The sequence below is a fragment of the Hesperophylax consimilis genome, chromosome 8 (assembly GCF_061612785.1).
Source record: "Hesperophylax consimilis isolate HC1 chromosome 8, BYU_Hcon_1.0, whole genome shotgun sequence".
Lineage (NCBI taxonomy): Eukaryota > Metazoa > Arthropoda > Insecta > Trichoptera > Limnephilidae > Hesperophylax > Hesperophylax consimilis.
Window position 1 is genome coordinate 20,830,323 of NC_142843.1, and position 23,089 is coordinate 20,853,411.

The 23,089-nt window shown below is 35.3% G+C and overlaps 2 protein-coding genes across 2 annotated transcripts in view; both read left to right on the top strand.

Annotated features, from left to right (window-relative positions):
- stw (laccase) overlaps window positions 1-17,750 on the top strand; it is an 81,519-nt gene extending 63,769 nt beyond the window's left edge. The window contains exons 2-8 of the mRNA XM_089635022.1: window positions 5,135-5,540; window positions 6,718-7,002; window positions 7,169-7,644; window positions 11,266-11,450; window positions 12,534-12,729; window positions 14,379-14,591; window positions 15,764-17,750. Coding sequence (XP_089491148.1) covers window positions 5,135-5,540; window positions 6,718-7,002; window positions 7,169-7,644; window positions 11,266-11,450; window positions 12,534-12,729; window positions 14,379-14,591; window positions 15,764-16,152 — 2,150 coding nt within the window. The 3' untranslated portion in view covers window positions 16,153-17,750. The remainder of the gene's footprint in view (window positions 1-5,134; window positions 5,541-6,717; window positions 7,003-7,168; window positions 7,645-11,265; window positions 11,451-12,533; window positions 12,730-14,378; window positions 14,592-15,763) is intronic.
- A 277-nt stretch (window positions 17,751-18,027) lies between these two features.
- LOC149421701 (multicopper oxidase 3-like) lies at window positions 18,028-22,427 on the top strand. Its single transcript, XM_089634313.1, has 5 exons — window positions 18,028-18,036; window positions 18,486-18,681; window positions 19,884-20,096; window positions 21,296-21,526; window positions 22,170-22,427. The coding sequence occupies exons 1-5, from the start codon at window positions 18,028-18,030 to the stop codon at window positions 22,331-22,333; spliced, it is 813 nt and encodes a 270-aa protein (XP_089490439.1). The 3' UTR covers window positions 22,334-22,427.
- Window positions 22,428-23,089: the final 662 nt, after the last annotated feature.

The window sequence follows — 23,089 nt, forward strand, 5'->3', positions numbered from 1 at the left end:
ACGGAGAAAGATGTTGTATCCTTATTCATCTCGCATTTTTCTGCCAACAACTCTCTTTTCTCACACTTTAAAAGAAATCTTTTTAAGTATTGCCTTGTTAACAGATTTTACTAGATCTGGTTCACTTTCAAGCCATACTCGCATTTGCAATACTCACAAAGCAAAACATCAACTGACTTGGACGTATAATGATTTACCGTTTTAATTAAGTTTTAATGAAGAAGATACTTTACAAAATGTGATTTTTCAAGTATTAGCTGTTGTTGTTACATCACGACATTCTGCCTAATTAGATTATCTTCCGTGTTTCTTTTTATATAACGCTGAATGTGAACATTCATATTTTTAATTTTGCGTCTCATCGATCGAAACGGAGGTTGCATGCAATCTTGTCAATAAATTTCTATTCCGTGGATGAAATAGAAAGTGCTTTGCATTTATATCAAAAACAGCGTTATAAATGCTTGTCTTAGTTACCAGCCATTTAATCAACAGTTTATTCTTGTAACCTGAATATTTTTTTATCTATTCGTTTATTCATATTTTATTTAAAAAAAACACACAGCTTATATATAGAATACAAAGATAAATATACACGTAAGGTTAATTGAAGTCAAGCCAAAAAAGTTTCTTATGCCAGAGGTGCTTAAAGATGGAGTTTTGTGTGTCTTAAGAGGAAGCTAAAAGCCAAAAATGTATATATACTCTTGGTATACCTTATATCATAAGTAATTGGCATTAAAATCGCTTGACAAACGGAGTCTAGAATCGTTTGATTTCAAGCAAAAAACTGGTTTTTACTTATTTTGTAAATAATTTTATAAGAAAGCAAAAAAGTTAATAAAGTGAAACTGTCACAAATAATCTTAGCAATAAAACTGTTTTTTTTAAGTTTTTTTCCTTTATGCGTTCATACATTTCTATTGAAAAAATATTATTTGTAGTATTTTGCATTTATATTTTTTACTGAGTAATTTATTTATTTATGTGTATTCTACTCAAGCGAAGCGATAGGAAAACCATCAATTTAACTAAAGCATATTTTTTGGTTTTTATAATGTACACCAATTCGGTATAAAGATTAATCAAAATAGTGATTTGGCACTAAGCTTCGCCTTTAAACAAATCTAGGTGAAGGGGAGAGGAAGCGGATTACAGGATAGGAGATGATCGGTGTGCAGTGTTCTAAGTTGGGACGGATACGTGTGGATACAGTGCAAAGGGAATATAATCTTTATGTTGCGGAAATTTGTTGGCTTTGTTGATAACTTCATTAGTATGTTGGATAAAGTTAAATTTAACATTCACTACTACCCCAAGGTCCCCATATATATTATATTGTTTGCTAAAGAAAAGAAAAAAAACACACATAAATAATGCTCATGCGACTTGAAGACATTGCTTATTGATAGAATTTTTTTTATTTGCGAAAATCAACAGATTATTTACATTTATAAGAATAAACTAAATAATAAAGATAAAATCCAATAACAGATTTTCACTTAAAATTATAATAATAATAAAAAATATTTAAAAAAAAAACTAAGGGTTCTGTACCCGTGGCCTGAGAGATTTACAAAAAATACAATATTGTAAATAACAAATAAAAAATAATAGAAGATGTAAGAACACAAATAAATAAAAATTTAAAGTTAACTGTAATACTAATAACCAGCTAAAATTCAAAACATAATGTATTGTAAAATTTCAACACAGCAGCAATCAATAAAAGCACTACACAATAGCAATAATTAGAATATAATAAATGTATAATATATAACTAAAATATACAACTAAATTGAACACATGAGTATAAATTGGAAGGTAAGTAACTGGAAAGGATTCAAAGCAACAACATGATAACTTCCAGTAGAATATTTAAAATTATTTAATGTTAGTTATTACATATATTTTAAAGGTTCTTAAATTACATGTGAATATGTCCATATCATTAAAATTCTTATTAAATATACTACAGGCTCTGAATATAAACGCATTTTGTCTGATATTAGTAGAACATTATGGAGATGAAAAAGTGATTTTTCTCTAGTTCTAACGCTCGGGACTCTAAAATTAATTTCAGACAGAAGGGGAGAACAATCAATAAAGCCATTGATAATTTTATGGAGATATATTTAGAATAGAACTTTCACAGAACCTGAAAATGAACGTTGAAATTTGATGAATTGTTCAAATTCTTCGAAACAACCCGTCCTTAATGTTCTGTTATATCATGTCTCAATTCAATGCACACATTTAAACTCACACTTTAAACTATTGCGTAGGTTTTTTTTAATTTGCTAATAATTATGTGTTTAAACTAAACTGTTGGTTGGTGGACTCGTTCTTCTTCCTACTTCAAAATGCAGCGCAATTAATTTCAACAAAAGCTACATTACGAAACATACCTGTCTAGCTGCGTCCTCATAATTCAAGCAAATGGTGTTAAAACTTTGACAGTTGACAGAAAATAAACCTACAAAGTCTTGTAAGTGGTTGTTAACATGACTTTTTCTAATTTATAAGTGTGTCCATTGACAGATACAACGTGAGAAAGTTACATGGCCGCTTCAACTGTGTTAAAACAACGAAAATGTTCAAACATGTTATTATTTTGGTTATAATATCTGAACTATGATAGAATATGTGGGATGTGTAACTATTTGTTTGGGTGTTGATGTTAATACCATTCTCCAAATTCTGAATACTTGTGTTGTTGTAGAAAAAACCTAATGCATGACGAATGAGACATTCTCTAAAATAACAATAACTTAATTTATTGAAAATATAAATGAATCGATAACAATACACAGTGACAAATGGAGTCGCCTATGTCTAGGCTACATCAAGTAAGCGACGTCTAGTAACGTCTAGTAAGTAATGTACTAATGTTAATTATTACCATAAAGTGGGTTTAAACAATGCTTGTCTCATTTAAAAAATAACAATGTAAAACGGGTTAAGTAATGATTGCCAAGCCAACTTTCCGTAAAACCAGTTCCCGAAAGCTGAAATCCCGAATATAAAAATAATAAATAATGACCTACTGGTAATGGCTTACCTAACCTAACCAATTCTGATAATAAAACTTCCTAAGACTTGACTGCAAAAACAAAACCATGAAATAACGTAACCTAACTAATGTGTGATTCATTTAACACATTTGCAGACGTTGTAGGATTAAATTTATACTTTTCATAATTATTGTGGTTTTCGGGAAGTTAGTCAATATGGGAGTCAATTATTGTGGTTTTCGGGAAGTTAGTCAATTTGGGAGTTAATTATTGTGGTTTTTGGGAAGTTAGTCAATATGGGAGTTAATTATTAGGAATTTCGATTTCAGTGGTTGGCCTTCGTAACCAATTTAGTAACTGCCTACTTACCGATCTACCTATTTTAATTGCTAGCGATAAATATATTATGAACTGTTAAGGACGTCGAGTTAGAGTTTCTAAATAAATATGCGTACCTACATTATTAGGTATTCAGAAAAAAACTTATTTACCTTGGAAGGTATTGGCTACACTCGTATTTATATACCAAACACCTCTAAGGTCATTAGTCGAAATGACCGTTGCAAATCCGAACTTGGTCCAGTAGGCTTGACCATGCAGTGTTTCCAAATCAGACGAACGAAGTCTTAATAGTTAATCAAATGTGATTTCCTAGTCTTATGATTCATACTTTATTGCAATCTTTAGAGCACAGGCGTCAGGTAGGAATGTTGTCCTTGTTCCTCCGGTATTACAAAGGAAGATGCTCCGAGTAACTAGCATCATCGATCCCTTCGGGACTGGTGAGCAGTCGGAAACACGACAAACGCGCGCCCATCATATGTACACGGTTGGCATTTTATTTTATTTTTTTATTCTTAAATAAATTAGTATCACAAAAGTATAGTATATTGTCCTCCACGCTAGGAGTTCACCTGTGTTGTGGAGGACTTTTTTTAATTGTAAAGTTATATAATAGTAAACAATACATTGGAGATTAGTTACTCAGAGAAACAAAAAAAAATTAAATATAATATCGATTTTTACATAGTTTTAATAAAAACAAATGCGAAATAAAACAAAATTAAATATTTAAAAGGAATTTGTCTCATGAGAACGGGTCGCTTCTACGGCTCGTCCTTGAGTTCAACAGCTTGGTTCAGGAATGATTTGCCAGCCTCTGTGTTTCCTCCCTCCTGAAACATGGATCTATTCAAGACACATGTTCACTTCTTATTTTACTCAAAAGACCCCCTCACATAGCATCCCCAAAGATGACTTTGGCCCTGAGGGAAATTATTTTCCTCAGGGCCTTCTGTGTGGGGTTAGTTTAAAATAAAGAAAAAAATACTTTAATAATAATAATTTGAATTATTTTAAATGAGGCAACTTAAATTACATCCATTTATATGTGTGTATTTGAATGTACGCATCTTTTTGTAAGACAATGGCATGGTGACGTGGGCACGAGAAATGAGGTAAATACTTCTGAGTTGAAAGAGTTGGAAAAACTTGGTACGGAAAGCGAATGAATGAACCAGTTATCTGAATACGAAACGTGTGACCATTTCCATTGCCTGCCTATAAGGCACATGGCGTGAAAGTATGTTTGTGTTGGCATCATAAATAAGATTGTAAATAAATAATATTGGAATGAAGCTATATGGATTTACGATAAACCTCATTAAAAACAATTATTAATGTATATTTAGTGTGTGAGAGAGTGATGCAGATACTTTTTAAGATTAGAATCATTTTTCCATTTTTTCTGCAAACGTTACATTAGATATGATAACGAGGAGAACTAACGCTAACACCCCTAACGTGGTAACAACCATAAATATAGTTCATACTTTCTATAGTTCTGCTTTCATAGAAGTACGAAATTAGTTTAAAAAAATTTGGGTTGATAATCAACAATCAAAAAACTCAGTAGGTACCTCTTTTCATTTTCGAGATTTAAAACCGGTGTGTCTTTTGTTATTTTACCAAATAGGGTACATCGCGGGTGTAATTTATGTTCATGAATAATCTTATCAATATGTTATCGTAAATCACTAACCATTATGGTAACATGCAAAGCAAGATGACACAATGACGTTGTCAATATTATGACTAAACAAGGTTTTCTCGTTTCGCAGAAGTACTGCCAACGGACCAGTCCACTTCCGCCTCGTGGTGGAACGGCGCAACAGCTGGCCCCTCCGACCCAGACTTCTTCTCCGCAACCCACGGGCTGGTGCAGACCCACCCGGGGGCCAAGGCTCCCCTGTCCACCGCCCCGTCCGGCACCTTCAGCTTCGGGGGCGGCGGCTCGGGACGCCTGAGCGCCGGCGTGCGAGACAACCCGCTGCCGCCCATCGCGCCCAACACCAACTCCAAGTCCCCTTTCAGGCACTTGGACTATACGAGCAGTGCCACCGCTGAGCTCAGGAGGAACCCGCTACTGTCGGCCCCCGATGAGTGCGCTAGGGCTTGCAGGGAGAACGAGCCACCGAGAGTGTGCTATTATCACTTTACTCTTGAATACTACACCGTTTTGGGAGCGTGAGTATTACACATTGTTCATTACCTTATAAATAATACTTCCACAGTGAAAAGCAAAAATGGAGATGACAAAGAAATTTTGTTTTCTTATTTCAGGAAATGAAAATAACTCATCGATTTACTTCCAGATTCAACTCTCCAGGATTGTGTTAATTTCTAGAATTTTGAATTGATTCTATCAAATAATTATTCAATTTTTTTTAACTAGGCACTTAAAAGGAAGGCACATTTCATTTTCTCGTATCTGAATAAATGAGAAATTTGGGGAGTGCGACTTGTTCCCTGATATATAAATAGCTACATTTTCTTTACAGGAAAATGCACAAACGACTTCCAAATATCAGCTATCATCTAAACTCTAATGGTAGTATACATCTGCGAACCGAAACGCAAACCGAGCCACAAATAACGGGAAAGGAACTAAGCATCTTCGCGGTTGCTTCATCCCTTTTCCATAAGTTGAGGTTCATCTCGGCAGTTCGGTTCGCGTTTGTATACGTAGTAGAAGATTCACATCGATTTGCTTCCCTCTTCTGTGTTGTATATATTGCACGAGTGAAATCATTTTCATAAAATAAGCAACATTTACAAAATCGAAGGTTTCTCATTTTCTTCGAGTTTGCAGCGGATTGAATTATTTTTCCTCATTTTTAGAATGAACGTATAATTATTATAGTGGCACTAATCACCATATCAGTATGTAAATATTAAAAAAAATTATCCTAAACTAGTGACAATATATGGGAAATACCACGGATACTATGTCAATCATTATATCATATCTTTGCCCGTATTGCGTCAACCTGACAGCTCTTTTATCCCAACCTGGGCAAATTAATTGATTGATGTTGAAAGATTTATCTTCAGCACCCTGGAAATACCAACATGGGGAATTCCCATCAATCTGATCGGAATAGTTTAAAGATTTTATTTTATTGTTATTATTCATAATACCCGGTAGGTATTCGATTGCTTAATCCAAAACTGTAGAAAGATTTACCGCTGATTCATTGTAAACTCTCTTTTTCTTATAAACCACGTATGTTGCTGACAGACATACCTACAGGTTGAATAGATTACTCTATGGTGAGACCATTTTATTTAAAATATTGTTAGTCACGGAACAAATTTCGTTCATTTTATAGCAATAAATTTATGGTATTTTTTAAAATTCCAGCGCTTGCCAAGTATGCACACCTAACGCTACTAACGTCGTGTGGAGTCACTGCCAATGCGTGTTAGCCGATGGGGTAGAGAGAGGAATCCTCACCGCCAACAGAATGCTGCCCGGTCCCAGCATCCAGGTCTGCGAGAACGATAAGGTCGTCGTAGATGTCGAGAACCACATGGAGGGTATGGAAGTCACCATCCATTGGCACGGAATCTGGCAGAGGGGATCTCAGTTCTACGACGGAGTGCCCTACGTCACACAGTGCCCAATTCAGCAAGGAAACACTTTCAGGTATGTTTACAAGAGATTTTCTTCAATTCTTCCATCTATCTTCGATATCTTGTTCAGTACCTATCCTTTGCTATTCGCATAATGTTAGCTGTCCATTGTAATTATTGAAATATGTTAAATGATAAAGAGTTAGATATTAATATTCCAAATGCGTTTTTTCTTGCAGATATCAATGGACTGGTAACGCAGGTACTCACTTCTGGCACGCCCATACTGGTCTACAGAAACTGGACGGTCTCTTCGGTAGCGTTGTTGTTCGTCAACCTCCGTCCAGGGACCCCAACAGCCATCTGTACGACTTCGATCTGACCACCCACGTGATGCTCCTCAGCGATTGGATGCACGAAGACGCCGCTGAAAGATACCCCGGCAGACTCGCCGTCAACACCGGTCAGGACCCCGAGAATGTTCTCTTCAACGGAAAGGGACAGTTCAGGGACCCGAACACTGGCTTCATGACCAACACCCCTCTAGAGATTTTCACCATCACCCCCGGCAGGAGATACAGGTTCAGATTGATCAACTCCTTCTGTACCGTCTGCCCCGCGCAAATCACATTCGAAGGACACGGCGTGACAGTTATTGCCACCGATGGAGAACCGGTCAGGCCTGTCCAAGTCAACACCATTATTTCATTCTCAGGTAAGATTGTTATTTATTACTCAATGAACCACTTTTCTCACATACATAAATACGGTCACTTTAAACATATTTTTACCGTTCATGCTCGTTCTGCGGTCTTAGCCTGTCATACAGATAATTCCTTCTCATGACGCAAATGAAATTTTCCCCGGTCGATTTATGAGCGCCTGTCTAATCAGCAATATTTATTATTTATTACTTCCTAAAAACGAATAATATCATCTATGAATTGTAGTTTTTATTGTTGCTTATTGTCTGTCCAGTTCGCTGCGATACCCTTTCGGACAGCCATGAAGTGTGTAGTAATCCTAAATTGGAAAGATTAGGATGTTGTGAAATGCATTACATTTGATTTCAATAATAAATGGGTCATATAAAACCTTCTTTCCTATTATTATAAATCTTTCGATTAATGTCTACGTTCTGCAAATTATGCAAAATTACACCTGTGGACTTGCAATCATAAGTACATACTTAACACATTACGAAGCTAGTTACTCCATCAGATGAAATAATGGGCACTCGCATGTGGGCATATGATAGACTTTCAAGGTAGATACGTTGAAAAATATTTAATACGTATCATCATTTGTCTACAGATAAATTGTTGTACTTGCGAGACCAGTCGTTAATCCTGCTTTCTAAACCGTCAATACTTAGTCCATTGCTCATGGAAAATATTGCATCATGAAAAATCCACCTATGTGTTTTCTCAAGCCACTGACAACTCCGATAAAACACTTTTAAGAAGCTAGTTTCTAAAAGGAAGGTGTTTTTATTCAACTTCAGTGAAGAATGTCCGACAACTAATTGTTACGAGTTCTTAACTTTCACGGCCATTATTCCGAGTGCCGCAGCGGCTGGACTTAAACAAGAACAACATACCTCCATTTAAATACGTTTCATTAACATGATATAATATACTGAGTGTATACCGATATCACGTTTTCGATATTAGATACCGTGCTTCCGTTCGATCCAATTTTACCCTTCAATTTTTTGTGCATATTTTCGAATTTTAAGCAGTTATTACAACTTTAAAATTTACTACAGTTTTTATCGGCAATTCGAATTGCAGTGATCGACTTAATTGATAGTGTAACTTTCTTTTTTTAATAAATCTCTCGCAAGTTTGTTAAATGTTAGTAATTATTTAATGCCCCTCATAGTTTACAATAAGAAATCAACGTTTCCGCGTCCATAAAAAAGTCATTATCCAAATAAGTCAATTAGTCTCAATCATTGAACGACGTTCTTTCTCCCGTAGAAAAAATATTGACAATACAACTAAAAATTTAATTGAAGGAAATAATTTTTTTTAAATTATTTCACAGCCACTTAGATAGGATATTGGGTGTACCTATCATAGGCGTGCACTTGCTTCGTGAGGTGACGATGCCATATGCAAATACATTTTAACGAAGCCTTTGATGTTTGTGAACACTTGTCGAGTGCGGAAGAAACAGCCTCTCATAGATGCAAATAAAACAGTCAATCTGAATAATTTTATTAGATAGATGCATGTTGTAGTTTGGTGCATTTTTTATGGTCATATTAGATCCAACTTCAAATCACATCCCGACAACATGATTCATATAAATCAAATAATAAAAATTTTTAACAATTTTAATAATTGAAATATGAGAATAAAACACGGAGACAAATATAATATACACAAATGTTTCTTAAACGGGATTTCAAGCCCTTAACGAATGAATCGATAAGTTTCCTGTTAAACTTTTAGTTTATTTATTTATTTATACTGTGTTTTACAGATGTTCTCACTTACGTGAGAACTAGCCAGTTACAAAAACTCAGTTAAGTTACAGACAAAAATCTATAAATTACACACATACAGTTAAAAATGTAATTAAATACAGGTTACGTACAATTTAAAAACCAAACAAATAATAATATAAAATTATAATAAAATTATAAAAATAGTAAAGTGGCAAATAATACTAGGAGAGACAAGAGATACGAGAGTTACAGTGATACATAATATAATTAGTAAAAGAGGAATGTATTATGCATGAACACGTGTTCCGATATATGGGAAATTTACTAAAAGTTTATCAGGAAACGGCCTGCAATGCCGTTTCAGATTACTAATGATTTGAAGAGATTTTTAATATATCAGCAGTGTTCATTTTTCTCCATGTATGTAGTATGTACTCTCACAAGCAACGAGTATCTGTGTACTCGAAATTTGATACGTAATAGATTGCTTTGCGCTCGTGAAAAGCAGCATACGCCTGTCAAAGATATTTATTAAAACATTGATTTGACCTTTGAATAAAATAACGATAAAGCTTTTTTATGGTGCCGGCGAATCCGAAATCTATTGCATTGAAATCCATCAAGTAAAAGGTAATTATGCCCTTGCGGATAAGTCGTGCGAACGCGCCTGTTGTCAACAGCAAAACCACGCAGCTACATGACTGGTACGGGTACTCGCCGTACACGGTACACGGTACACGACTAGACGTAATGTCCTGTAACCACTGCAATATCAGACAATGCCGTTCCCTTATGTCACCGGGTAATTATTAGCAATTCTAAATAAATACATTGTCAATGCACTCCGGCCTGCCCAAACATCGAGTGCACGCTTTGTATGCAGTTTGCAGCTATTGTGTCGTGCACTACATTTATATACATTTTTCCAACACAAATAACACATCAATTCTGGCAACGATCGGAGTGCATTTTGCAGTTCTATCAAGTATTCAGTAACAACAGTAAACATTTTATTCATTCAATTCTTTACAGTTGGAAAATACATAATGTGGACCGTGGGTACACATTTAATGATGAGAAAATTTTATATAACATTCTACATACATAGCTTATTGGGATGGAAATATGTTTATCTAAGTAAATAGATAATAATTATTTATAGTTTATTCTTCCCATCCTTTAGAGCTGGAAAATACATGCAGTCGTGGGTTCAAATTTATTGCTGAGAAAATGTTATGTTACGTTCCGATAACACAGTTTATGTGTGAAAGAGAAAAATTTAATATTACTGGCATATTTTTTTCCATTTGTTGAGAAAGTGGTCCATATAGTCGTTAGTCCTTATTTAAGCCGCGGTCATTAGGTGGCGTAGGAGTAAGAAACTGTTACTCCTGCCAAATCGTGACACCATGTATAACCGCCCTCTATATCTCCTAGTCCGAACAACTCATGACATTTAAATAATACGATAGCCATAATTGAACATTCACTTTCCTTCGATCACTTTGCTGCCCACTCGAATTAGCATCAAAGGATAATGATTTAAGTTATATAATTCAATTATCGATTAACTCGATAATGTAATGTAAACTCGCCTCCACACAGTCGTGATGAACGGCATTACAAAACAATGGAAAATCTTTTGATTTCCCATGGCGTTTTGCAAGTCGGTAAGGGTGGGTACATTAGAAGTGGGCACTTGTTTTAGATCGGCACGCTGCGGCATGTGGCACGCCTGTAATGATTTGAGAAGCTAATCGGTCAATTTCTGGTCAATTTCTTGTCTGATTATATTGAATTACCTTAAATACAGCGTTTAATTAACTATTTTCCACGATATAATCATATCTTTTTATTAATCCATCAATTTTCCCATCGCAGGAGAACGTTACGACTTTGTTATTGAGGCCAACCAGCAACCCGGAGCCTACTGGATCCAGCTTAGAGGATTGGGAGAGTGTGGTATCAAGAGGGTACAGCAGCTCGCTATCCTGAGATACGCCAGAGGACCTTACCAGCCCTCTTCCCCCGCACCAACCTACGACAGCGGTCTTCCACAAGGAGTGGTAAGTTTCTGCTCGATAGTGTTTCTAATTATGATTCGAGTAAAAAAAAATCAACAAAATAAATCACACAAAAACATATCGATCTAGAATATTTTGGCTTCTAGTCGACCACTTGTGATTGGATCAAAATAAAATGGATCGTTAAATAATAATTGTTGGCTTTTTGTGTCACCGCATTTAATTCGCGAGATCACGTATGATGAAATAATTGGTATGTTGTTTATTCCACCATAAAGGAAATGCAATGTCCTTACCCACTTACTTTTGAACGAGTAAACCTGTCTTAACGACAATTATTTCACATAATATCTTTATCGCAATAATAAAACAGTGTGTGCCCATATAAAGACGCTCGCCTCGCGTGAAGACATTTTATTCGTGAATCATAACTAGATGCATATCTATAAGATTTAACTGCTGTTGTTACTTAGTCGTCGCATGCTACTGTTATAAAATTTGTCAAATACTGTGCCATATACACCTGCTGACTAAATGAAACTATGCCGATTATGATATTGATTTCACAATACTTCTTGTACAAATTCGCAAGTAGAGATTTATAATTTAATTAGACATTGTACCACATCTTAACTAGAAATGCTTTGCACTCGATTATCAGATCAGATATCGCACACCGTGTATATAATTATTTGACTTTATTACAAAATTTACTGTGTTACCGATTGTAAATTACAATCTTTATCTGAACAATGACAATGTAAAGCAAACAATGCTTATTCTTGTACCATTTCACTGATCATTTTTACAGATTAACTTAATTATTATTATTGTAGCTTGTATTATTATGTTTTAATGATGAAATGACCAAACTGTAAGATATTAGTACCTGTTTAAATGTACTTTGTATAAATACTTATAGTTTAACCACACAACTGACACGACTGTTAATACTAATGACTGGTTCACATCTCGCGGTGACTTCTTGACTTATGGTAAGTCGCAATGCGCAGAGTGCAGACTGCAGAGTACAGAGAGCAGACATTGTACCCGAGTTTCTTCGGCTTGTATATTATTGTATATTGTAGTGTGTATATTTTAGTAGAGAATTGTGTGATGAACTAGGTGATGAATCCATTGGACGCCAGGTGTAACGTAGAAAGGGACGATGCCATCTGCGTAAGCCAACTGAAGAACGCCAGGACCATCGACCCCGCCGTGCTGCAGGAGAGGCCCGACGTCAAGATCTTCTTGCCATTCAGGTTCTTCGTTTACAGACCGGAGATGCTCTTCCAGCCTAACACGTACAACAGATTCTTAGGTCAGTGGAATATTTATACAGTCGTTTACTTCAATCCTCTTTCCCATCCTCAGAGCAAGTGTTCCATCTCCTTAAAATGCTGTGCACTCTGGTGTACGGTAGCACTGGGACAGGAGCTCCTGGCCGTGGTGATACAATCGTGCTATATTTTATCAATATCTTTAATTGAAAACAATGAAATGTTGACGCTAAGAAAAATATGTAGCAAAAACATTTATATCATGATTTATGGTACCTAGCTACCTCGTTTCAGAAATTAAAATATTATTATGTTCAATCTTTTTCCTGATTTTTTCGCATACGCTTCGGTGAATTTGTAGATAAAATTAAATTTAATAAAACATTCTTGTAACACTAAATCTCAAGTTAATTCCAAATTCCTATTTTACGCAGATTCAATAAAATAATGTAATTTATGCTTTGTGGTGCAAAATGTAATTCTCTACGCACGAGTTGAAGATTTATTTAAAATATTTTTTTTTAAAGCGCAACGATTTTCATTTCCTCTAATGCGTGCACAAGATATAAATGCTTCAAATACTTTTTCCCACGACTTTATGTTATTTCTCATTCAGACACAATAAAACTGTGCTACTTATTTAGACAAAATGGGGTTTATTTATATAACTGCCAAAAGACCATTTTATATTCGTAAGCATTTGACAAATAAATCAACAAATGAGACCTTTTAACAAAACGTTTATTGTTATAACAACGTTGTAATTTTTACATAATAAAATAATTTCACGTAATTTTTCGTGAAGAAATGTTAATTTTTATTTAGAGCAGTAAGCAGTCGGTTGCAAAATGTTGTCGTTAATGCTTAAAGTTTGCATTAAACTATTTTGGAAGAAGCTTTTTGATTTATATTCAAAGGGAATCTGTTAGTATTCAGAACCAATCAATTGGTTCTCGAACCGGGTGTATTTGTTACACCAATACTTTAAATTACAGCTATATTAATTGATTAAGAAATGAAAAATCTTTTAATATGAATCAAATCCAATCTCTTATTTACTTGCAAATATTTATTTGATTGCAAATACAAACATATTTAAAAATAATTTATTGTGTAAGCACTCGCATAAAATATTTATAGTGACAAATGGGACAAACCGTGTTGGCAAATAATGCTAATAAATATGAATTATACGAAATGTAATCATTAAAAAAAATTAATAATCAAATCATGGGAATTAGAAAAATAGAAGTAATATTGAGACAAAATGGGTTGCATCCAGTATTTGAACTTTGTGGTCCATCAGTTCTCCGGGCGTCAACTTTTAGACCTGCCATACTTTTACAATCTGTGGTGTTTTATTATTCATATTTTTATCTGCGGAAATTCGAATTGCTTTATGGCAGACTAATCAACTGATGTTTGTAAATATTAATTATTGATTATTTTACCAGTTTTTGATACTCAATTCATATGATTTTAAAGAACAGTTTTCTAAAAATAACAAAAAAAGCACATAACTATAAATGATAACCTGTTATTTCTTTCCAACCGTAATATCATTTTATGATAAATACTAGTTACTACCCGCGAGAAATCACGTTAAAGTTCACGCAAGTACGTGCCGACCCACAAAGAAAATTAGTTGTTTAATTTTATTTTGTTCTAACATTCTCGATTTGAATTCCAGTTGCACCTCAAGGAGACCACGTGATCAGTTTGGTGGACGAGATTTCATACCTTCCCGCGCCCGCGCCATTACTCACCCAGTACGACGACATCAATCCCGAGCAGTTCTGCAACGGAGACAACAGGCCCGCCGACTGCGGACCCAACTGCATGTGCACGCACAAAGTAGACATCCCGCTCAATGCCATCGTGGAGATCGTGCTCGTAGATGAAGGTAAACAGAAAATTTATCAAATCATCCTTATGAAAACAAAGCCCAATCACATAAATTATTTGCCCGCGCATGCGCCGTTTCACACCCCTCTCTCTTCCACCCAATGTCCTAATATTATTTAAAATGGGTTTCCTCGCTATTTATACCTAGCTTTATGATATATGTTCAAAGTCGCAACTTGCTAATTTAGATAAAATGAATTTTAGATGATTTTGTGATTGACTGGGCGTAGCGAAGGCCTGGTTTAACTGGTCCGTTTTGCAATTCGTCGTTAAAATTGTTTGTACGTTCCGTTACCGTTTAAAGATGGTGACCGTTTTAATGGTTCCGTAAAGATTATTTTTTCAAATGTAACCCAAAAAATTATTATTAGCCTTTTTTCCAATATTATGGCACTTGCCTGCCTGAAGATAGTTTGAAAAAGAATTGTCATTGAGATAGTGATATTTATTTGGACAAATTTTGTAATTCCTTATTTGAAATAAAATAATTTTACATAAAATATATGGTTTATTATTAAGTTGGTAGGTATTTAAATACCTACGGACAAAATCTTAAGATTTTAGGGGAAATTTTCGTTTCAATTAAATAATTTGCTTAAATTAAATTAAATAAGAGTAAATTAGAAGCACCTTTTTGACGCTAGATCAACTGTTCTCAGAACTGCTAACGTAAAAATATATTACGGAATTTCGTCTAAGCAAATAGCATAATTAATTAGTTCAACGTCGCGATGTTTTATGCACCTGCTTAAAGTTAAAGTGTTGTGTCATTGATCATTAGGCAAGCGAAAATCCCCAGAAGAAATTATTTCCACATCTTAATTATAGTCATCATATTAGCAATTCGTTTATTAGACCAGTCATTCTAATTTTGAATCATAATACTCAAATTCTAAGTTTGTTTCTTGTTTGATTCCAGTACATATCGTCAATCTGTTTTCTCGTTTTATTCCAGCTCAAATCGCCAATCTGTTTTCTTTTTTGATTCCAGTACAAATAGCCAATTTATTTTCTTGTTCGATTCCAGTATAAATAGCCAATCTGTTTTCTTTTATGATTCCAGTACAAATAGCCAATTTATTTTCTTGTTCGATTCCAGTATAAATAGCCAATCTGTTTTCTTTTATGATTCCAGTACAAATAGCCAATCTGTTTTCTTGTCTTTTCTAGTACAAATCGCCAATCTGTCTCACCCCTTCCATCTCCACGGCTACGCGTTCAACGTGATCGGTATCGGCCGCTCTCCCGACAAGAACGTGAAGAAGATCAACTTGAAGCACGCGCTGGACCTCGACAGGCGCGGTCTGCTGCACCGTCACCTGAAGCAGGGAGACCACCCTCCCGCCAAGGACACCATCGCCGTGCCCAACAACGGCTACGTCATCCTGCGTTTCAGGGCCGACAACCCCGGCTTCTGGCTCTTCCACTGCCACTTCCTCTTCCACATTGTCATCGGCATGAACCTCATCCTTCAAGTCGGTACGAACGCTGACCTCCCTCCTACTCCTCCAGGCTTCCCGACCTGTGGAGATCACCTGCCACCCATTCCGATCAACTAAGTTTGCTTGCAGTGTTTAGGAAAAGACTAAGTGTTCCATGAGATTCATTGTGGGTCGGTTTGTTTTTAGGTAATTTTAAATATTGTATTTCAGCTTAAGGTGATTAAAGGGAGATTACCGTCCAGCCATATTTTACTCCGGTAGCAGGGGCAACTATTCAGTTCTACAGATTCAGCATTCCAATTATCCCAGTGAATTTTAATTGTCTCGGTTGAAATTAAAATTATTAAGCCGTTGATATAATTTATAGACCATAGATATCATTTCTGATCTTTTTTTAAAGATCTGTAAATGAATTTTAATTATTAGAGTTTTCTTAGACTCGCTCCAAGGGAACATGAACAAAATCAATATAAAACAAATTAAAGTATTTTCTTAGTTAATGAAATCCTCCCTTTCCATCTCTTTCGTATTGATCAGTCCATCAATCAAACGTAGATATTCTAAATTCAAGCGAATTTTGATAATCATACTATTTATATTATTCTAATATTTAATAGTATAATACCTATATTATGCATAGTATTTTGGTACGGTCAACAAGCCCTTACTTCGAAAATTTTAATTTTATTTCTGCGTTGTTCCGAGACTTTAATAAGACAAATATTTTTCAATAATTTTTTTTTGAATTTTTAATACCCACTTGAGCAAAATATTCCTAACATAGATTTAAATATGTAAAAAAATACTCAATTATTTATGTCACCTGTATTTATCGAAGTCCTTATTTATTTTGTTTTGTTTACGGGAATGATACATTGACCAGCGCCTTACTGCCATTTTTCTTTTAATTTTGTGCTGCCTACCAGGTGATATACTCCAGGTGAGCGAAGTGTTGGCAGAAGTTGGAGGAATTGCCTGGAGCATGTCGTGGAGGCAAGGTTTATTGATACATTTCAGGTGCTCCTACCATTTAATGCTAATCATTGTAATCACCTTTTTATTTATGTGAACACCTTTAAATGTATTGTTTTATGCATAAGTCAGTTGTAAATATTATGTGTTGTGCGTGCATACGAAATACTCTCCCCGGAACCAACCTACCCAGTTCTGGGTGAGTAATAATGTAAATAATAATTAATTAGATTTCTTTTCGATTAACTTTCATTCCTATCTTCTGTAATGAATACCCTACTATGTCCAGAATATTTTAAACTTTTTTTAATTTTCAGGAAAGTTTAAATACCTAGTAATTCATAACAATTTATCCGTAATCCATACTTTGTATATACCAGATTAATGTGTTTGTACGTGGCATCTAATTCATCCATCTGTATACATTAGTGCATAATATCATTCGCCATATTTGTAGATGCCTTTATGAATACGTAAAAGCACCCTGCATTTCATAATTAGTAATAAAACCAAACACGCGGTAATAATTAGATTTTTCCGTGAAATTTAATTGCAGCCAAATGTCTACTAATAGTTTGTTTATGAAATGTAAAACAGTATTTTCATTGTTCGTGTTGTCCGAGGATTAAGCCTAGTCATCCGACACATCGAAATAAACTTCACAATAGTTTTCTTGAATAATATTGTTTATGAAGATAACAATTATAAAAAAAACTTTTATAAATAAATAATCAAATGATAAACTTGTAATATTTCCTTATGCTACCCAATATAATATGTTTTCCTTGATCTACTTAGTAGAACTATAACACAAAAACACAACCCTTAACAGATGGCCCAGATTAAAACCACATTATTTAAAATTATTTTCAAAAGCTACATACATTTTCTAGACCTCAAGATAAAAGTAGAATATTGTACATATAGTAAGAAAATATTAACGTAGTTCTATATCCAGGTTTTTTTTTCCCTATAATATTTTGTATCGCAATAATTGTAACTTAACGCGTAACTGAAAATATGTATTTAGTAAACCTGTATGTGTTCGTGTGAAATAAACATGTTAATTGTCAAATTAATTAGAAAAAAAGTAGTTGACAATTACTGTAACCTATGAAAAGTATACTTAAATTCTCACGCACCATGAAAACAAAATAATATATGCACAAACGTTTGTATATCTTGCAAATATGTAGAAATAAAATATGTAAGTATAAAAATATTAGATGAGAATGTGTAGAGTGGGAATGGCAACAATGTATCTATAAAAGTAAGTATTGTTTATAAATATTTTGTACAATTTTTAAATAAGATTGCACGTATGAAAACCAGTAGTCACGACACAAACCTATACATAGTAATATATATAAATTATAAATAAAAGCTTTTGTAAACAATTTGACAAAGAATGTAAAAAAAATATTTTTTATTTTTTTTAAAACTCTTTGCCTTAGAAGTAATTCATAATATTTCCGTAGGTTTTAAATCCGTTGGACGCCATTTGCAACACTAAACGAGTGGATGCGATCTGCGTCAGCAATTTGAAAAATTCCAAACATATCGACGCTGGCATCCTTCAGGAGAGACCGGACGTCAAGATATTCTTGCCCTTCCGTTTCCTGTTCTACAAACCCGCCGAACTGTTCGAGCCCAACACTTACAAAAAATTCTTAGGTGGGTGAACCTTTTTTGAAATTTTTAACTGTCGTCATAATCGCCTTTTTCAATTGCTTTGAAGAAGTGCCTCCTGAAGACGCTAACTTGCTTTGATCACTGCGGTCCATTGCAGATCTTGTATTAGTTCAGGCGAGTTAATTCAAATTGAGTGAAAATTAACTTTAGGACATGCGTTGTGACGACTGTGTCTCCTGCCGATATTGAATGACGTGTTATGACTGCCATACAGCACGAATCAGGCAAAGTCGTTGAAACCGATCCATTTCCATTAATTCAAAATTCCTTTCAAAATAACAAATCACGTAAGTTTTTTTTTTAATGTGAAGAACGACCTGTATGCACAGTTTAAAGGTAGGGGAGCTATAACGCCACCCTGTCGGGCAGCGTTGTGAGGCGAGTTAAGGTGGGGGCTGTAGGAAGGGCTTCATTAATGCGGGTCTTGAAGAGGCCCGGATTACATGAGGGGGGAAAAACAGATGTAGGTAGCTCGTTCCACATACGAGCCGTCTTACACAAAAGGAGTCGAAGAAGCAGCCCGTTTTCATGAAGCCAACATCAACTGTGAACGGGTTTTCCGTTTGTGTAAGTTTCACGCACGTCCACCGGTGCACCAGGGATCAATTGCTAACTTATTAGAGCAGGCTCCATTAAAATACCCGTAGAACAAACTCAGCATGCCCACAATGCGTCTGTTCATTAGAGATAGTAATCGGTCTGTCAACAATAAATTGTCAATCAGGCGGACCGCCTTCCTTTGCACAGAATCAAGTAGGTTTATCAAGTATTGTGGGGCTCCAGCCCAGAGGTGGCTCCCAAATTCAATTGCTGGGCGTACTTGAGATTTTTATAGGGCTATCAGCTGGTTACTATTGAAGAATCTGCCAGCCCTATGCAAGACGCCCAGTTTTTTGGAAGCCAGAAGCTGAAATGGAATATTGTATAGAAGTCTATTGTTGCAACATTCGTAGCCTGTAAACCGTTGCTAGGTGATGTCTTGAGACTATTCAAGGAATAGAAAAGGATGTTAGGATGCCCGAAAACCACCCCATTTCGTTTTCATTCTGGGATGAGCATAAGAAATGATTTGTCAATTCCCTTCATTTTACATCATTATCACGTACGAAAAACCCCTTTGGACTGCATATTTCACTTTGCTAACAGTATAATTTTTATTCTTATCGTATATTCTTCATTTCCAGTGGCTCCCGGAGGCGACCACGTAATCAGCCTGATCGACGAGATATCGTACGCTGCTCCTCCCTCGCCACCACTATCGCAGCTGCACGACATTCCGCCCAATCAGTTCTGCAACGGAGACAACAGGCCGGCGGACTGCGAGGCCAACTGCATGTGCACGCATTCCATTGACATCCCTCTCAATGCGATTGTAGAAGTTGTACTCGTTGATGAAGGTCGGTATACATTTAGCGAAATTAAATTATTCAACTCATGAAGCTTTCACCCAACGCTTCACGAGATCTCGGAATTGTTTACATGAACAGTTCATATGAAGCGTAAGCTTCACGACCCATGAGGCTAATAGTGAGGGTTGTTGTTACAACCGTGATCTAAACTATTGGACCAACATTGTGCAACTGATCTCACCGCGAATAGCCAAAACATATTTCTAAAACTTTCGAAATTGTATTTACGAACACGCAAGTCCCTGCTGTCTCCCTCTAATTATTTGTACCTTAAAATGTTGTGTTCGGCTTCACACCGTATAGCCATCTAAGTTTATTATTGTTAACACGCATGCAGGTGGTGATGATCTGGCTTGTAAGCCACACAGACCATCAGGGAATAATTAATTCCCTATGAAAAAATGGGTTGATTACAAAATTCAATGCAGGAAACGTGACAAATTATCTTCCAGCCACCAAAAAAAAAAAAAAAACAGAGAACTCACCGAATATATCACTTGCATTGAGATAGCAACGATTCCTTAATCTCCAAATTCGGCAGCGGACGGCAATCAGCACAATAACACTTGCATTCGCACCATGAAATTATCTGTCATGACAAGCTCTCAAGAGAGTAGAATTTTGAATAATATTGAATTAAACACATTGTAATTCTTAAGTACTGTCACTTTATTGTGACAAAATTTTTTTTTTAATCTTTTAGTCTTAAATCGACCAAACAGGAATAGTGGTGCCCACTTTTGTCAAACAATATAATTCGGATGAATCCAGCTGCTTAAAAGCATAATGACTGTATTTAATTATCACTTCACCTGCAGAGCAAAATCTATGCGAGAATTCCCAGAGAGGTCTATCCTGTCCACTATTTTTAATTTTAATTTATAATTTGATTTCAAACTAATTTTAAGGCTACTGCTTCTCCAGCAGGCTTATTATGAAGCTTATTATAATTCTTTGTTAGTTGGCAATCTTCCATTGTTGCTCTATTTCCTACCTAGTTATTAGCTCTATTTCGAAGTTGTCACAATATTACGATTCATGTTATTGACAGCTCTTCAAACAATTAGACCTTGTAGGCAACAATTAGGTCGTACCTCGACAGTCTCTCTTGGTTCTACCTTAACCGCTGATAAAAATTGTATTGTTATATGCATAGCTCTTCGACTAACTGCGTATTTATTTTTCAGTTCAACAGGTCAACCTGTCGCATCCCTTCCACCTGCACGGGCAAGCCTTCACCGTGATCGGCATGGGAAGATCGCCCGACAAGACCGTCAAGAAGATCAACCTGAAGCACGCTCTCGATCTCGACAGGCGCGGTCTCCTGCACCGGCAGTTCAACTTCCCGCCCCACAAAGACACGATCGCCGTGCCGAACAATGGATACGTCGTCTTCAGATTCAGAGCTGATAATCCAGGTGAGAATAGAGATAGCTTATTCGTTTATAATTCATACGACAAAGGAAGAAAAAGAAAAACGAACGCTTTTGCGAATCATTAAATTTTTATTTGTCTCTCGCGTGCTTACCTACTTACTCACATACTTGCGCCTTGTTTCAAAGGTGAAAAAGTCGTTATCAAATTGGTGGGATAGCAGCATTTCGAATCGAAAGCGATACTTGAAATTGCTATAGCTGTTTTGTGAGTTGATCTCAATCTAAATATGCTGTTGCCTACTTTCATAGAGACTGAATCAACTCTTGTTAAATATCGAAATTTTAAGTGATTAATTTGTTCAAATTGCTTTCGTATTTTTAATTTAAAAATTGTTTTTTTTTTAATATTAATTTTAATTAAATTTAAAAGAATCAACTATTTACCCTCTAAAAAATCGATATTTAATTGTATTGAAATTGTTTTTCTTGTTGTAATTATCTTAAAGACTTTCAAAATGTGAAACCCTGATCAGCAGATACTGCAATCAACATGAACTTTAATGGTATTACAAATATGAAAAAGAAAAACACCCAACTCAAAGACAAATTAAACCACCGTTACTATTATATTTTCTTAATAATTTCCTATGTATATGTTCTAATATTTTAGTAATTTGTTTTTCAGGTTTCTGGTTATTCCACTGCCATTTCCTGTACCATATAGTGATAGGGATGAACTTAATATTGCACGTGGGCACGGAGGCGGACCTCCCTCCCGTGCCCCACAACTTCCCCACGTGCGGACACCACGTGCCGCCCATCGAAGCGCCCTCTATAGACTACCACTGACCGTTGACCAGTCATCTAGTTAGGCCCTTAATGTTAAATTTAAAACATACAATGCTCACTAATTTGAAAAATATGTACTGTCAATATTTTTGCACGTCACAGTAATTATACTATTTATATCTAATCCCTCCACTGAGAGCTCAAATTATTGTAACCTATCTTTACGTTACTATCAACGTTTATGACAAATATGAATATAATAATGAATGCAATGTATTCTATGGATATCGGTATAACAGAGCTATAAGCGATTGCAATTATTCTTTTTGCTAATCGCAGGCCCTCTTGATGTACACTGCTGAGATGCTTTGATATTTTTTTCAATATTAGCTATTCTTTGAAATAAATTGGTAGGTTTTAACTAAAAAAGCTTTTTGGGCATAAACTATTATAGTCCGTTTTTTTTCGAAACAAAAGTTAAATTATTAGCCTTAAAAAATACCATCTTCTACCTGGAAAATCATATAAATCTTAAATAAAGTCAAGGCCTTGCCAAAGTAGGATCTAAAAGCAATTAGAACATTTAGACATAACTAAACATTTGGAATGCTTTCCCTGGGTTATAGTTTACTGTTTGTGGGGGGTCGAACGCAATCGATTGGGTGCAAAACTGAGCAATATTTTATCCAGAAACAAATCTGGTTTTGTGGAGTTATATGAACAAATGTATATCTATTTATTTATTTTAAATTGAAGCTCAACCATTTTTTATACTATCGTGCAGGGTGTTTATTACTTTTATCCCAGAATAGAATT

Coding starts and splice junctions, on each gene's coding strand:
- LOC149421701 (XM_089634313.1), top strand. Junction 18,682..19,883: donor CACTTACAAAAAATTCTTAG/GTGGGTGAACCT, acceptor CTTCATTTCCAG/TGGCTCCCGGAGGCGACCAC. Junction 21,527..22,169: donor ATTCAGAGCTGATAATCCAG/GTGAGAATAGAG, acceptor TTTGTTTTTCAG/GTTTCTGGTTATTCCACTGC.